This window comes from Talpa europaea (assembly GCF_964194135.1).
Source record: "Talpa europaea genome assembly, chromosome: 12".
NCBI classification, from domain to species: Eukaryota; Metazoa; Chordata; class Mammalia; order Eulipotyphla; family Talpidae; genus Talpa; species Talpa europaea.
In genome coordinates, this window is record NC_140079.1 from 100,943,091 (window position 1) to 100,960,061 (window position 16,971).

Here is a 16,971-nt window from a genome sequence, read left to right on the forward strand (position 1 = left end):
AGCTCCTGTTTGTGTGAGGCAGCACAAAGTAGAGCACAATACATTTTATTACATAAATTAACAAATTTATTACATAAATTAACAAATGAAACAATTAGGCAGTTGATAACCAATATGCCCCCACGTAGGTAACTTTCTGGGTCTTCATTTCCTAGTCCTAAAATTAAGGGGCTGGACTAAGAAAGAGCTGGGGTCCCAACCTCAGGCTGGCTCTGACTTACTAGGGGTGTGTGGGAAGCTCCCTGCCTCAGTTTCCTCACTTCCAGGGAGAGTAGCGCCTCTCTCCGGGCTGCTGGAAGGAGAGCCTGGCACACACAGAGGACCTAATGCAAGGGAGATGTTCAGGCTCCCCCTGCACAGCGGGCCTTCCCGGGCCAAGCCACCGGCCATTGGAAGCGAAATGGGGAGAACAGCCCCGGAGCCGCAGAGCCCCCAGGGCTGGCCCACGCTCAGACCGAGCTGGCCGTGGTGGGGATGAGGCGGGTGAGCGGGGCCTCCCGCAGGCCCGCCTACACGGCCCCATCCTAGGTGTGAAAGCAGGGCAGCCCACACCGCTAGGACTACATTTCCCACAATGCCTCTCGCCGGCCAGCCCTCGCAGTCCGATTCCCACGTCCCGGCCGCTGAGCCGCCAGAGGTAAGAAAACTACAGTACCCACAATGCCGCTGTGGGCCCGCCTACCCAGAATCACGCTCGACAGCCAATGGTGCAGGGACTGTATTAGCACAACGCCTCCCTGGGCCCGCCCCGCCCCCACGCCCCGTAGCCGGCTCAGCCAATGGCCGGCGCGGGCCCGTTCTGCGCCTGCGTCCTGCGAGGCGGGACTCCGCCTCCCCCACCCGCGCCCTGGGCTGGCCGGCGGCCGAGCCCCCAGCTGCCGCGTCCGCGCCTTGGCCCGGCCCTCCGCCCCCGGCGCGCCCCGAGCCCCCTCGGCCCGCAGCGCTGCGGGTGAGTGCGGGCGCGGGTGCCGCCTCCAGCTTCCGTCCCGTGGTTTGTGCTGCGGCCTCGGCCACGCGCACCCTCCACCTGAGGGGCGCCGCCCGCGGGACAGTCGCGCTCGCGCGGCCCTGGCGCTGCGGGGCCGTGGGGACCCTGCCTGCCGGGGCCCACGGGGCGCGCGGACGGACTTCGGGCTCATGGAGCCCGTCGATCCCGACATCGGGGCACAGAACCTGCGTCCCCCAGGACACCGTAGACCCCAGGGGGCCCCACCCCAAAGGGCCACCTGTAGTAGTGACACTTGAGCGCTCCTCGGCCCCTGACGCGTTTCCAAACACCCCGGGTATTCCCCTCGGCAACCTGTGTGTAGGTGATAGCTCCGCCCTTCAAATGAGGAAACTGAGGCCCGGAGAGGTTCCTGAACCTGCCCGGAAGTTATTAGGGGGTAATAGCGAGGCTGGTTGATCTATTTCAACCCTCTCCTTTTTGCCAACGAGGGTAGGTGCTTATGGGTGCACCCAGCGGGGTACAACACCCCAAATGATGCTATCGTCTCTCCACAGAGTCCTGAAAAACACCTTCTCCAGCGTATGGCCAGAGTTACAGGGAGAGGCAGGTTGGACTCTGAGGCGTGAGAAAGAGCAGGGCCCCGGGGAGCCATGGCCACTGCCAGCAGTGTCCAACTCCCACCCCCGCTGGAGCAGGACGAGATCCTGATTGTGAAGGTGGAGGAGGACTTCTGCTGGGAGGAGGAGCACTCCTCGGAGACGGAGGACCCCAGCCCCGAGACCTTCCGCCAGCTCTTCCGGCTCTTCTGCTACCAGGAGGTGGCTGGACCCCGGGAGGCCCTGAGCCGCCTCTGGGAGCTCTGCTGCCGCTGGCTGCGGCCCGAGCTGCGCACCAAGGAGCAGATCCTGGAGCTGCTGGTGCTGGAGCAGTTCCTGACGGTGCTGCCGGGCGAGATCCAGGCCCGGGTACGGGAGCGGCAGCCCGAGAGCGGTGAGGAGGCCGTGGTCCTCGTGGAAGGGCTGCAGCGGGAGCCCAGGAAACGGAGACAGCGGGTGAGGCGGGGGGGCATTTTGGCCCTGAGGTGAGGAAACAGGGCCCCGCTGCTGAGGTCTGCGTTTGGAGGTCTCTTGGGCTCTGGGGCACGGCCAGCTGGGTTGTTGGAAGGACCCAGGGCTCCCTGCACACGGGAACTGAAGCAGGCAGCTGAGAAGTGTTTCTCGGCCTTGGCCAGTGGGTGTCCACGCGTTATTAACCACATAGGGCTCCACCAGCCCTAAGCTAGTGTGGTCTTGGTCCTGACATTGTCCCAGCTTAGGCCAGGCACAGATTTGATGGAAGAAGCCTGGAGACCCTCTGGTCTGGGCTTTGGGGGTTGAAGAGGTCCCAGAAGAGGGAGGACCCTGGGAAGAAAGACCTGGCAACACTCATTAGATGCCCAGAAGTTCCCCGCCCGCTGGGACTGGTCTGTCCAGTACACAGGCTCCCAGCCACAGGTAGCTCTTTGAATTAACTTTTTTATTTTAAAGATTTATTTATTTATGCATACAAGAGCTGGGGTACAGGCCAGAGGTGTGGGAGGGTGAGAGGATTCACCAGAGACAGAGCGGGGAACAGAACAGGCAGACTGACTGAAATACACTGCTGAGGGGAGCAGCGGGTGAGTCAGGAGAGGACTGCTGCGCCATGTGGGCTGCTCTCTGGCTGGCCAGGGATGGAGCTCATGCTGCAGAGGCTGTGGATTGCTTCATAGGTTGCATCTTAACCCTTGTGCCACCAGAGAGGCCCCTGAATTAAATTTTAAATGTCATTCTTAAGTCACAGTGGCCATATTTCAGGCACTCGGTTGTCACCCATGGCCAGTGGCTACTGGACTGGCCAGAGCAGACACAGGACTCCCTGTCACGAAGGAAAGTGCGCAGACAGCACTGCTCCGGAGCTCACTCCAGCTCCACTATGGGGGGGGGGGGGTGAGAAGTCTCATACAGATCCACCTGCTAATAACTCCAGTTCCAAACACAGCTCTCTGCTGCCTCCTTGGGGGCGGTGGATGCCTGGGGTGACCAAGGGGAGGGCCTGGGCTTCCCCCGACCTGGGAGCTGGTGGGCAGATCTCCCTCTGCATGCAGGGCCTGGAGGTGCCCTCTGATGCCACAGTGCCCCAGGAGGCAGGAGAACCACCCTTGACATGCCAGGCTGAGGCTACACCAGAGGCACTGTCCCAGGGAGAAGGGGCTTGGCACTCCACCCTGAGGCCCCCTGCCGAGCTGAACCACAGACCGAAAAGAGGTCCCCAGCTCTGGCCAAAGAGGGGTGAGTAGCTGTCTCTCCAGAAGAAAGGAGGGCACGGCGGTTGGGGGGGGGGGGCAGGCCAAGGACCTTCTGGTGCAGGAGGGTGGGGCCTACGGGAGGCGGGAGCTGAGCCTGGGTGGGGCAGCTGGGTCTTCAGTGCTGTGCGTGGTGGGCTGTGGGAGCATCCAAGGTGACTGCTCTTTCCCCAGGCCCAGGGGTCCCCAGGCAGCAGGAGACGGTGCCAGCCACGTCCTGCCTTTCATCCCACCCCCAGGTGAGCCGGTGCCACGTCTGGTGCATCCCACCCCTTATCAGGGGAACTTTCTCACTCCCTGGCCTCATCCGTGGGGTTCCCACATTACTCTGATCTCTGCCTCCTGGGAAGTCTTGCCTGTTCTCCAGAGGTACCCGGCTCTTAGGCATGTCCCGGGATGCAGTGGTGAGCTGGGGGGGGGTCACTTCAGACCCAGCTGGGCAGATCCCCCTCCCTGGAGCCGCACCTGTTGTCTCCATCACAGCTCTTGAGACAAGCTCACGGGCACGCAGCACCCCTGCGGCGTCTGGCGGCCCCACAGACTGTGGTCGCCCCACAGGCAACTTAGACCATTCCCATCCCCTCCCCACACCCGCCCCCCTGCCTCTCAGAGGAAAGGAGCTTGCCCTCCAGCCCCAGCAGTCCCTCTCTCACTGCGGGTGTGTCTCTTCTGGGCAGCTTTCTGCTTGGGTTTCCATCATACCCCCCAGGTCAGACTGGTGCTGGATTTGGGAGCCCAGGCCTAGAGGTGACCTGAAGTCTCCCTGGACCCCATTTGGGTGCCAGGGCCAAATGGGGCAGATGCCAAAGAGCATGGGCCCCATGGGCCCCAATGGCTGAGCGTAGAGTGGTCCCAGTGGGTCCCCCGCTGTTCCTGCACACTGACTCTGCCCTGTGCTCTGGGACAGTGAGGTGGCAATGGTGGCCCCCTAAAAGCAGCTTCCAGCAGTGTTGGAGCCACAGCGGTGCCCTGGTGGGGGGTCTGCTGCGCCAGCTCAGGGAAGGAGCAGTGGCAGCTCCTGGGAGCCGGGCCTGACGGGCTGCATTCCTGCAGGTGTCGGAGACCTTAAAGGGGGTGCCCGAGTATCTGCCCCAGGAGGAGTGGGGAGGCCTGGACCCGGCTCGGCAGGACCGCAGCTGGGACGTGGTGCCGGAGCACAAAGGTAACGTGCCGGGGTCCAGCTGGGTCCCATCGGAAACGTGACGTGTCTCTGGGTGGGCCTCAGGGGGGCGGGTCTTCTCAGGCGGGGTGTGGCCCACCCAGCATTTCCCTGATGGGCCCCAAGGCCCAGGCGAGAAGGCATGGCTGCCGAGCACCTTCCTGGCCCCATAGCCTATAGGAACCAGGAGTAACTGGGGAACACGATACAAGTAGGGGCTCACAGGCCATGCCCGGGGTTGGTCTGGTGGAGCAGGGGTGCTTCCTGAGTCCTCCCAGCAGCCAGCGGGGAAGCCAGGGAGGCTCATGTCCCATCAGTGGCCTGACTGCAGGTGCCCGGACTGTGCTGTTCCTTCCCTTCCTCACCCACGGCAGCGGTTGGGTTCACAGCCGACTCCTGCCCTCCTCGGGGAGAGCTGCCTCCAGTGAGGCCCTGGCTGTCCTCACCACCCAACACCGTCTCTCCTGCTCCTCCCAAGACATACTTACTCCGTGAAACCTTGCCTATAAGATTGAGGCGCCACCTTGAATCAGGTGTATTCCAGGGAAACAAATAGGGGGTTTGTTTAAGGAATAGAGTCACATGATGGTGGAGGCTGGTGAGGCTGGAATCCAAATGACCCACAAGCGGGCTGGAAAGCCAGGCAGGGTTTCTGTGTTGCAGCCTTGAGACAGAATTTCTCCTTCAGGAAAATTCAGTTTTTGTACATAAGACCTGCACCTGATTAGCCAGGGCCCACCCACAGTGCAGAGAACAACCTGCTTTCTTTACCCGCAACTGACTGTACAAGTCCATCACACCTGCAGAATGCCCTCCAGAGCAACATCTCAGCTGATGTTTGACCGAGCGTCTGGGCACCATGGCCTGGCCTGTTAACACAGAAAATGTAGGCGTCCACCAGCATCCCTGGCCTCTACCCACTAGAGGCCGGTTGCAGCCCCCATCCCGGTGTGACAGCATGGCCACATGCCCCCAACGTGGCCCCCTGGCCCCAGGGGAGACCCCTCCAGAGCCTGACTGCCAGGGCATGGGTCTTCACAGCCCTGTGACTCTGGACAAGGCCTTTAACCTTGCGAAATGGGGAGATGCCCACACCTCCCAGGGAGGAGAGGACTGCCTGCTTTCCTGTCCCGTCTCGCCCAGCTTCCCTGCCCCGGCTCTGAGGGGGACCCTGCCTCGGTACAGGGGTGGACCCCCGCCTGGGGTGGACCCTCCCGCAGCTTTTGCTTCCCAGTCAGCGACTCTGCTTTCTGTCCCAGGGCTTGGGGCGCGCTTTGAAGATGGAGAGGACACCCGCGAGGACTCCCCGGGGACAGGGGAGTGCGGCCCAGCCGTCAGGGGCCGCGGCCAGGGCCCCATCAGGCCCCAGCGGCCGGGGGCCAGGGGGGGCCCGCAGGGGGCGGCCAAGCCCTACGCGTGCCCGGAGTGCGGCAAGGGCTTCGGCAAGAGCTCGCACCTGACCAAGCACCGGCGCACGCACACCGGGGAGCGGCCCTACCGGTGCCAGGCGTGCGGCAAGGGCTTCAGCGACCGCTCCAACTTCAGCACGCACCAGCGGGTGCACACGGGCGAGCGGCCCTACGCCTGCGCGCAGTGCGGGAAGCGCTTCAGCCAGAGCTCCAGCCTGGTCATCCACCGGCGCACGCACACCGGCGAGCGGCCCTACGCCTGCGCGCAGTGCGGGAAGCGCTTCAGCAACAGCTCGCACTTCAGCGCGCACCGGCGCACGCACACGGGCGAGAAGCCCTACGCCTGCCCGGCCTGCGGCAGGGGCTTCCGCCGGGGCGCCGACCTGCACAAGCACCAGCGCAGCCACGGCCCCGAGGGGGTGCGGCCGCCGCCGCCGGGAAGCCCCCCGGGCCCGGGCCCAGGCCTGCCCGCGCCGCCCGCAGGCGCCCCGCTGCCCCGGCCCCGGCCCGGGTCTCCTGACCACGATTCCTAGAGTTGCTGGAAACCGCCAAGCCGCATCTTTTAGACAGGCCGCGCCCTCCGCGCGAGGACACGGTGCGTGGTGTTCGGGTGGGGGCTGCCGCGGCAGTGTCCACCGCAGTGTCCACCGCCGGGCTCAGGAGCCCGCGGCTTCGGCTGGTCCTTCTGGAAGCCCCGCCCGCCCGCCCTGGCCGCTGCCCGGGCCGTGTCGCTGCCTCCGCCAGTGTCTTCCCAGGACACCGGTCAGTCCTCTCTCTCCTTTGGAAAGGACACCGGGTCCACTATGAACTCTCAGCCTCGTCTGCAGCGACCCTGTTCCCAAGTAAGGTTCCATGCGGAGGGGCCAGGTGGACGTGAGGTGGGGGGACACTCCCCCCCCATGGCAGCTTGTCTGCCTTCCCTGGGCCCCCTCCCCAAAGTGACACACTTTCAGAGTGTAGCCTGTGGGGGCTATTCCAGTGCACCCCCTATTCTACTAGGTATCAGTGAGGAAATAGGATGAATTGGGGTCACCTTCAAAGAGCTGTTATATGGGATGTACACTGATGTGGGACTGCTTCCCCTCAACCCCTTCTTTTTTCAAAAAAGATTTATGCATGCAAGAGCTGGGGTACAGGCCAGAGGTGCGGGGGTGAGAGGATTCACCAGAGACAGAGTGGGGAGCAGTGCAGAGACAGGAGAGGTCTGCTGCGCCCTGTGGGTCAGCTCCCCGGTGGCAGCTCAAGCTTGTGCTGCAGTGGCTGGCGATCGCTTCATAGTGCTGACACTTAACCCCTGCGCCACCAGAGGCCCTGGACCCCTTCCTCTGACCTCCCAGACTGGGGAAGCCTTGCCACTTTCTGCCTTTGCTGAACCCCAAGGACAGGCTGGCCTTGGTCTCTCTGAGGCGAATGTGCTCCAGATCTGCCCACACGCACGGCCTCCCGAGTGGCCGACAGAGCAGCAGAGAGGCCTTGCCTGTTTAGTCATCACAGGAGTCAGGGTCACTGCTGAATCCACTGGGTTCTGGATCATTCCATGCAGGGAGTGGGGCTCCTGCTCGCGGGAGCCCTCCCCCGCCATCCTGCCAGCTCCACTCTGCCGTGTCCCCCATCACTAGACATGTCGCCCTTTCCACACAACCCAGATTCCGCGTGACCCCCTTCTCTCTGCTCCCTAAATAAACGACAGCCCTTCTGGCCCTTGGGTGCTCTCTGTTGAGGCGGCTGCCTGCGCTAGGGGTAATATTTACCACCTGGGCCAGCATCTGGGGCCCAGCACCGAGCCGGATCCGCCTGCCCATGCAGCGGGAGCCCCAGGCTGGCTGCTCAGCCCAGGCTGGTGGCCACGCCCTTGGCCTGTGTCGGTAGATTCGGCTTCTCGGGGGGCGCCCCTTCCCCTTCGTCCACCCTTGGCGGGCCCTGGCCTGCTTCTCAGCCCCCTCGCCATCACCACCCTCTCAGCCCACAGGCCTGGGGGGCTTGTAGGTTCCAGAAACCCATGCATCCCTGTGCTGTGGGGCCGTCGTGCTTCTCCTGCAGATGGGGAAAAGCCCCGGAGAGCTTTAAGCACCTTCTTTGGGCGGTGCACCCGGCCTTGAACCCACATTGGCTGACCTCCCGCGCTCTCACTCCAGCTGCCTTGACAGTGATTAATATGGAGGGTGGAGTCGTTTGTTTTCCAGCTCTGTTGTGAAATGCCCCTAAATGAACGTACCGGCACCTAGACAGGTACACGTACACGTGGGGGGAGATGGGTCAAATGAAAAAATGGCCTGTGCTCTTGCTGACTGGGTTGGCTGCGCCAGGGGCCGTGAACCACCCGCCTCCCTGCCCTGCGCCGCGCCGGCCCGCTGCCCGCGCTGGGAGCAGAGGGTGTGGGGTGCTTCGTGAGAACAGACCCTCAGCACCGCAGCAAACGGTGGTGACCCCAGCCGAGCAGGGTCACATGCCAAGTCCCTGCCAGGCTGCGGGCCCATGAAGTGGGGAGCCCGAGGTGACAGCTGATCCCTCGCAGGCAGGGCAGAGCGGCTGAGACGGAAGCAGAATCCCGAGAAGAGCTCAGCCAGAGGCCCAGGCCCAGGCCTCAGCATGAAGGGGCGGTGGGGCTGAGAACAGGAGTTCTGAAATGACTCTGAATGGGGACCTGGGGCTGAGGTAACAGGCGAGGAGGAGAGAAGCACCCCCTGGGGGCCCAGGTCCTGCTGGCCACCCACGAGGGGGGTTCGTAACCCGTTCCCAGGGGACAAGATCAGCGGCCGAAACAGCAGTTTTGTGTGTTGCGGCTGTAGTGGAAGCTCACCTCCACCCTCCGTGTGGAAGGGCCCCAGAGCAGACTCGTGCCCTCGTGACGGGGGTAAAGGAAGAAGCAAAAAGTCCACCTGATCCGTGCGCCTGGTGTGTGGTGTGTGGATTGTAGTGTCACAAGAGCAGCGACCGGGGGCCCTGGGAGGAAGCCGCGTTTGCTTTCAAAAGCCTTTGACCTGCAGCTGTTCAAACACATTTTACTTGAGTTTTATAGTTTTTGGAAAAGCCTGGAGGGGTGGGAATACTAGATGCACAGTAAGAGGAAAAATGCAGAAATGGAAAAGATGGAAGGGCCTGGAGTCCTCTCAGAACGAACCCACGGTGCTGCTCTTTCCTCATGGGCACCTTCCCAGGAGGGGCTGTTGGGACCACCGAGCTGCGGCCACAGTGTGTGCTGGCCTCTAGGCTCTAAGTGCACAAAAATGCCCAGGCCTGGTTCTGGTCAAGGACTGGGGGACGGCACCCTGGCCACAGAGGCTCCTGCTGATGGAGACCTGAGAGAGTGAGGGGCACTGGGTAGGCCACATGTCCCGCTGACCCCAGCTCCGTGCCAGGGGCCTCTGTAGCTGGCCCAGAAGAGCACCAGGGTCTTACTGGCTGTCTCTGACCCCAGAGGGCCCCTGGGACGTCCTCCTATGGTTCTGGCCTGGGCACTCTGCCCCTCAACTCAGAATGTTCCGTGTTGCTTCCTCGTCCTGGATCTGGCCACATCTTCAGGGCCCTACATGTTCTGGCCACTGGGACCCTTGCTGGCGGGCGACTGGGGCTGAGCTGTCCCCATCCGGAATGCCCTGAGCTGCTGGAGGAGCTGACTCTTCCCCGTGCAGTGCCTGTGACAGAGAAGCCACCTCGGTCACCGCCCAGTGGGGGCCCAAGCTTCCAGCACCTCGCTGCCGGAGCAGGACACACACAGGCGGCAGGCACCTGCAGAGCCCGTCGCTTCTCTCAGGGGACTAGGCCTGACGTCAGAGCCCGCGCTGAGGCCTCATGCAGGTAGCGCGTGCAAGGCTTCTGGGAGGAAACCTGCAGGACACTTCCCAACCCCGATGCGGCTTCCTGCAATGCCTGATGGCGCCACACTGGGGGGAAGTTGCACTAGACCCCGGGTTCCCAGGCCCCGGCAACACTGCACACAACGCAAAGAGCATTTGCCCCGTGGCTGCAGGGGGGCCCCGCCCACTTCAGAGGGTCTTCGCTGAAGCTGGTGTTTCACTCCGTGATCCGCGCAGGGGCTCCCCTTCTGGCCGACAACCCGCACTTACTCCCCTCTCTTCACGGCCTCACCAGCAGGGAGCCAGATCGATCAGATTTTTTTTTCCCCAAAGAAAATGCGCTCATCCTCCGGAGAGCCAGCTAAGGTGCCCTTAGTGATGGCTGGAGGGTAGCAGGCCAGGCCAAGACAATGCCCCCACGCCCACTCCACCCCTGCCCATGGGCTCCCGCAAGCTACCCCCACCTGTCTGAACCCCCCCCCCCACACACACACACATCCTCCAGTGCGGGCCTCTGGGTGCGTGCGAGGCAGGGCTGTCTTGTTAAATGTGCCAGACAAGCCCAGATGGAGGAGGCCTCTGTAGTTACCGTAGCCCCTGGGAGGAGGGCGATGCCGGCTCCGGGAGGTCTGCCATCTCCTCCTCCTCCTCCTCCTCCTCAGAGCTGGAGCTGCCTCTGGCGCTGGAGCTGTGAGGTGAGGAAACGCAGTTGGCTGGACATGCCCCAGCAACCCGCACCCCCCCACACACCGGAGCCTGGGCCTCCTCGTTGACCCAAGGCCCGAGGACAGGCAGGTCGTCAGAGCCCTGCCTGCAGCAGCCAGGAGATCACAGGCTGCCTGCCAGGTAAGGCAGTGTGCCCCTGGGCAGCGTGCCCCAGCCCATTACCTCAGGCTCTGCCCCTGCAGGGAGCCTGCTGATGGGACCCAGGGGCCCGTGGCCAGGCCCAGGTCCTGCCCAGGGCCCCCCTCAACTAGCAGTGCCTGTCTCACCCCCAGCTGCCCGCTTGTGCCTCCCGCGCCCGAGGCCCGCGTGGCAGCCGGTTAGCTGCAGGACCGCGCCGCCCCGGTACCTTTCCCGCGAGCCCTGGCGTGATGGCTCCGGGGGCCGCAGATCGATGAAGACGGTGGCGGGCTCCGCTGAGCTCCTCGGCGTCATGCCCTGGGCCAGCCCGGGGCCCAGCCCCGCTGGGGAGCCAGGCGCTGGCACAGCACACCTGAGAGGAGCGGGCACTGCGTCACCGCCGGGCCCTGTGCCGGGCAGGCGGCCTCCAAGCGCACCTGCTCTCGCGCCCGCAGAACAGCCCACGAGCTGGGCCAGCGCTGTCTGGCAGCACTTGCCCTGGCAGCCCAGGGGTCCTCGCTGCCCCTTCCGCGGGCAGCCCTGCCACTTAAGTGGACGAGTGAGCGAATTACAATCAATTCCGTGGACGACTTGGCTCCTCCAGCCTGCTGTGCCCCAAGGGCTCGGCTGTTCCATGAGGTGCTTTGGGTCCCCGGGCACAGAACCCACCAATCTAGCTCAGGTGAAAGGTTCATTGGCTCTAAGATTCCTAACAAGGGGGCGCAGCACAAGTGGAGGAGCAAGGCTACGGCTGGGCCTGAGGGCTCCAGGCCCTCCCCACCTCTCCCCCACCCCAGCCTTTCTCCGCCCTCCCACACCCCCAAGGACACAGAAAGGGGAGGTCCCAGGAAAAGGCTCCGAGTGGTCATGGGCTCAGCTGTCCAGGGCTGGACATCCGGGAGGCCAGAGGGGCAGATCCCTGCCCCGGGAGGCTTTGTGGATGGGGAGGGGAGGGCTCCCCTGGGGTGCAGGGGAAGAGCAGGTGCTTTGGGGGGTAGTCCCAGCTCTGCCACACATGGCTGGGCCAGTCAGCCTCTCTGAGCCCCCACCTTCGCAGCTATGAAAACGGGGCTGCGAGCACCCCCCACTGATCGCCATGAAAGGAAATGCCCATCAAGTGCCTGCCCACAGCCAGGGCCAGCTGTGGAGGAGGGGGACATGCTGCAGGAGTCCCACCTGCCTCCGGCCCCCCGAGGCCTGGTGTCCAGGGGTGAGTCTGTAGGGCCCCTCCCGGTAGAGGCGGGGGCTCTGGACTGCGAGGCGCCCAGAAGGGCCAGCCGCTCCAGGAGCCTGTCCTGCGTGGTCAGCTCAGTGCGGCCTGAGGAGAGACGGGAGGCTGCATGTGGGGGTGATGAAGGAGCCTGCGTCTCAGTGCCCCTCAGTGCACTGACTGGAGGGCTGGGGAAGGGTCCCGAGAGGGTCAGGGGCTCCAGGGAGCCTGTTTATTGACAGAACTGCCGCGAGGAAGCCCGGTGATGGCGGTGGTCAGGCCTGGCTGGCTCTGTCAATGAAGGCAGGCGTGTGCTTGCGATCTAGCTGAAGGAGCAGGAGAGAGGCAGGGGGACTTTTCTTTCAGAAAGGCAGGACGGGCCAGGGCCAAGGCTGAAGAGCCCTGCTTGTACGCCAGGACCTGGCCCTGGGGCGTGCGGGCAGTTTGTATGCAGTGAGCATGAGGGAGAGTGACAGTGAGCGAGGCAAAGGCTTTCAGTGGCCGGCACCTGGGGTTTCAGGGCAGTGAGGGCCGAGAGGTCGCGGTGGGTGGCAGGACTGACTGCTCCCAGCCCCCGGCCTGTTAACTGAGACTAGCAAGAAGCTACTGGTGGGATTCTCTCGGGCCCTGGGGTCAAGGCCAGACCTGGGCCCTGGAAGCCGCCGTCTGCCCACCACGTGGCTCCAGAAGCGGCGTCTCCCGCTTCTTCTCGCCCCCGCAGCCTCTGCAGCAGGCGATCCAGTTCCCACTCCTCAAATTGCTGAAACAATGAAAGCTGCGGTTAGGAGGCTGCGCGGGGTCCCGGGGGCACCGTGTTCACCGCACCCGACTCGAAGCTGACTGGCCTGGCCCGCAGCGGGCACAGGAGCAGCGGTGGAGACGCCCCACGTCGGCAGACAATGGGCTGGCTCACCCCACTGTGTGGGCACCACCAGAAACACCTGGGCCCTGAGGTCCGGGCCACCCCTTCCTGCACCTCTGTGGGAAAATACTTGTTTTTGGCACAAGGACAATGTTTGCCCTAGAAGAAACCGCGTTGTTTTAAAACTATGTAGGTTCAGAGAGAGCTACAGCATTTTGCTCTTTTAAGATACAGACTGTTCTGGCAAGTGCTGGAGCCGGAAGACGTGGAAGAGTGTGCCGTGGGGCTGAGCGTGGGTTTTAGCCCAGAACACGCTCCCTCACGTCTGGCCTGGGCAGGCGTTGGGGCCGCGCGGGAAGGAGACATTTCAATGTCTCGCTGGAGCGTTTCTAACAAAGCCACCTTCCCACGGGGCCCACCTGTCACAACAGTGTAAAACAGAGATCGCCCCGAAGTCACTGTGTTGGGGCCTGTAGGACACAGACTGAGGAAGTCTGGCTCGCTAACTCTACTCACCCCGGCCCCTGGCTGGGGTACAGCCGCTGCGGGGACCTGGGGGCCTGGGCACAAGCTCCTTGCTGTCGACTGAATGTCTACATCCCGCCAAGCCTCACATGTTGAAACCCTCACTCCCAAGGTGCAGACTTGGGGACTGGGTCAGTTAAGTCACGAGGGAGGACCCTCGTGAAGGGGTCAGTATGATGGAGACCCCAGAGAGCTCCGTCGCCCCTTTCTTCTGTAATCTGGGAGCAGCCTCTCACAGAACACCTTGACCTCAGACTTGCACCCTCCAGAACAGTGAGAAATGAATGATGCTTACAAGGCCCCTAATGTATGGGATCTGTGACAGCGGCTAGGGCAGGTCCCCTGCCAGGGTCCCCGAGCATGCACAGGCAGGAGATGCTACCTGGAGGGAGAGCACCAGCGGTTCTTCCTTGGGCCCCTCCGGAGGCACTTCTGGTCTCAGCCCCGACGCTGCGGCTGCACAGAGGTCACTGCGGGCCAGGTCCTGTGGGTCCCTGGTGACTTTGTGGAGAATGTCTTTCTCAATCATCTTTCTTCTCTCCCTCCGGAGGGCTCTGCGGTTTGCAGAATCTGAGCCCTCTCGGGCTTGGGAGGCAGCTCTGGGGGGCTCCGCCTTCAGGTCCCCTTCAAGGGGGGAGTGGGTGTCTTCTCCCTGAGGTGCCCAGGGAGGACTCTGGGATCCTTCAGTGTTGAAGGATGTGCCCCTAATGTCACCTTCCTCCCATGTGAGGGTCTCCTCAGGAACCCTGAGGAGATAGTTGATTCCATCACAGCTCCCTGGGGGCCTGCCAGGCTCCTTTCCTTCCAGAAGTTTCCTTGTCCCTGCGTTCCACTGCCCCCAGGGCTCTGAGTCCAGTTCCACAGGCACGACCACTGGCTGGGGAGAAAACAGGTGGCCTCGGTTCACATCCTCAAAGACATACCTCAGGGAATTTTTGTTACCGTGGTAAAATATGTTGTAACAAAATGTGCCGCGTTAACCAGTGACGTCGAGTACATCCGCAGAGGTACAGGCATCCCCACTGCCTATCTCCAATTTTTCATGGCCCCAAAGAGAAACTCTGAACCTCCTCTTAGAGCCTTCCGGTTTCCTCTGCACACAATGTGTGTGTGTGCACACGCGTGTGTCTATTCATGTGCCTGCTCCAGATAGTGCATATCAGGGGAATCACGACCTGTCCTGTTCTGTCCTTCCAGCTAACCAAATGCTCCCAAGGCACATGTCATCACTTGGTTCCTTTCTATGGACAATATTCCATTGTACGGAGGGGCCGCATTTTGTCTGAAGGACACTTGGTGTCGTTATGAACACACCTCACAGAGGTGGCCCAGAGGAAACCCGGCCCCTCGGACTCCAGAGCAAGCTGGCGGCCTCCACCCCACGCACGGGCATTGTCCTGCCCCAGACTTTTAAGAAACCACCCAGGAGAGCTGCAGAGGCATGAAGAGAGCCTGGCATCACTCCACCCGCACAAACCAGGGTCTTGGCAGCCTAGGATACATTCCTGTTTGGGTTACTTCAGACCGATTGGTAGGCATGGCAGGTGGGTGACTTCTTACAATGGGGAGCACACCATGCCTGGTACCGTGAAGTCAGTGCTCACACTGAGAGCTGCGGAGTCCTGGGGGAGCACCGCCTTGCCCACTGCAAGCCCAATCCTTGCACAGGAGCCTTGAGCAAACTCCCCCCGCTGCCTTTACCCTGAAGCTGGACAGGCCTGCCAGCGGGGGCCTGGCTATGATAAAGCTGACAGGCCTGTTTATAAAGGTGGCACTTTGAGGTCGAGTTCCTGGTCTGACTGGGAGACCCCAGCAATGGGGTGACCAGGAGAGGGTAAATTCGTCTGGACATTTGGAGGTGACTGCAACCACGCCACTAAATTATAGAGCAGAGCGTGGGATTTTCTACTTGTTCCCCAGGTCTTCATCTCGCCTCCCCACCAGGGGTACCTTCTTACCCAAGTCTCTGCCAAGACCCTTACAAAATCGATGGGTGTTTAGGGCACGCAGGATGACAAGCCAGGCAGTGCTGGAGCCAGTGGGCAAGGGAGAGGCATTTACGACAACATGTCGACAGCTGTCAGATGCCTCGGGGTACCAGCAGCTGTGTATCTGTGCTCGTGGACACGAATGCCCATGCGAGCTGGGTGGGGATCAAAATCAAACAGAAAATCCAGCCCCCCACCCCTGGCCCTCAGGATGCTTGTTTCTTGGGGGGTTGAATGTTTGGTGTCGAACATCTTGAGCTTCACCTGGAGGAAGACCTGGGTGTACAGAGGCTAGACTGATGGTTTGAACCTGTTTGGACCCACGTTGCTGTTACTGCCAGGTGAGAGCTATGGACAGCCCCCCAGCCCCCCATTCTGCTCAGGGTCTCAGCTCCTTAGAACCCACGAGCCCACATCCCACAGACCTCAGGAGACGCACTGGCCTTGGCGACCCCAGCAGGGTCTTCGGCTAGCTCCTCCGACAAGTCTGGAATCAGGGCCGTTTGATTTCGCTGGAAGATAAAGGGCTCCTCATCCCCGAAGTCTGACTGTGGACAGAGAGAGCTTGTGGATTACATGCCAGCAGGCCTCCGCCCACCCTGTCCTCTGCCCTTCCTGCTGCTCCCAAAGGGCCTCAGCATCTGGCCAGTACTTGGCTGGTTTAGAAATGGGCTCAGCAGCACCACCTGGTGGAGGTGAATGGGGGCTTCTGGACTCTGCAGGTACCTGCCATCCCTAAGACCTGGCATACAGCAGGTGCTCAATGAATGCTAAAAGAGCAGTGTCCAGCACGCATGACCTTGAGCCACCATTTAATGACATGGAGGCTTGCTTTGTCGTCTCTGAAAGATCAGAGCTAGGACTGGAACCAAGGAAGTGCAAAGCTTTGGTCGTTAACCCATAGGTGATACACCTGCCTGTTGTAGTTGCCAAGACAAGAAATACGCCAGGATATGGATGGGTAATAATTGAGCACCTACGTTGGACCAGGCACTTTACATGCAGAACCCTGGATGCGTGCATCATATCTCTTCTGCAGAGAAGAAACAGACTGACCCAGGCTACATGGGCAGAAATAGCAACCCGGTGGGGAGGAGCCCGGGTCTGCTGGATGCAGGTGCCCCGGCTCTTCTTCACTCTCTGCTGGGCCAGCACCTGGCCAGAGACACACCGAGTGGCTACCGCTTTGGTGCATCATGACAAGAGCTTGGAGGAATGCCCCAGCGGTGGCGTGAGTCACAGAAATGGTCTGAGCACCAATGCTGAGCACCGATAAAGCTACTCCAAAAGCAGAGGTTACAGTCAGCGTAGAAGCTGACGGGCTCAGAAGCGGTCCTCGGGTCGGCTTCACGTTTGTCCTGTGAAGAAGGGGCAGTGGGGCCTGGAGGACCTAGGGAGGAGGCGCTTTCTTACCAACGAGGAGTCTGAGTCCAGAGATGGGAGCTGCTCCCGGACGGCCTCCACGATGGCGGCCCAGGGAGAGCCTGGGGCCTGCCCCCCAACTTTGTCTTGCCATGCCATGGGGGCCAGACTCAGGGGGTGCTTCTCAGTGCACCATCATTCAAGGAGCCCTGTCGAAGACACAGGTGTGGTGAGAGGGGCCACGGCCAAGGGCCAACAGCTTGGGATGTGCCCTTTCAAATCACCTCTCCCCCGTGGGTAAGAAAACAGATTCCCAGACTTCCCAGGCCTGCATATATAGGTAATGATATATAAATGAGTGTATTGACATACAATATGTGCACATGGTATGGAGCTGCATGAAATAGAGAATATGTGATCTCTAGACAACGTATGTCCCATATAACATAGGATGTGCACATACATTTTATAGGCTCAAAAAAGTAATATTGTGGCAAAAAGAATTTTTTTCCATAAAAAAAGAATCAAAGAGGGAATTTCGAGC

The 16,971-nt window shown here is 61.7% G+C and overlaps 2 protein-coding genes across 2 annotated transcripts; one reads left to right on the forward strand and one right to left on the reverse strand.

The window, feature by feature from the left end:
• Positions 1 to 1,561: 1,561 nt before the first annotated feature.
• Positions 1,562 to 9,151, forward strand: ZNF500 (zinc finger protein 500; the record flags this gene model as incomplete). The annotated part of the gene is given in 6 exon segments (XM_084250252.1): positions 1,562 to 2,007; positions 2,010 to 2,030; positions 4,326 to 4,434; positions 5,691 to 6,259; positions 6,482 to 6,602; positions 9,051 to 9,151. Coding segments are annotated over 6 exon segments (1,329 nt in total). The 5' UTR covers positions 1,562 to 1,599.
• Positions 9,152 to 9,312: 161 nt separating this feature from the next.
• Positions 9,313 to 16,586, reverse strand: DNAAF8 (dynein axonemal assembly factor 8; the record flags this gene model as incomplete). The annotated part of the gene is given in 9 exon segments (XM_084250253.1): positions 9,313 to 9,366; positions 9,370 to 9,475; positions 10,227 to 10,325; positions 10,659 to 10,853; positions 11,657 to 11,798; positions 12,336 to 12,450; positions 13,460 to 13,954; positions 15,491 to 15,613; positions 16,479 to 16,586. Coding segments are annotated over 9 exon segments (1,437 nt in total).
• Between the last annotated feature and the right edge of the window lie 385 nt (positions 16,587 to 16,971).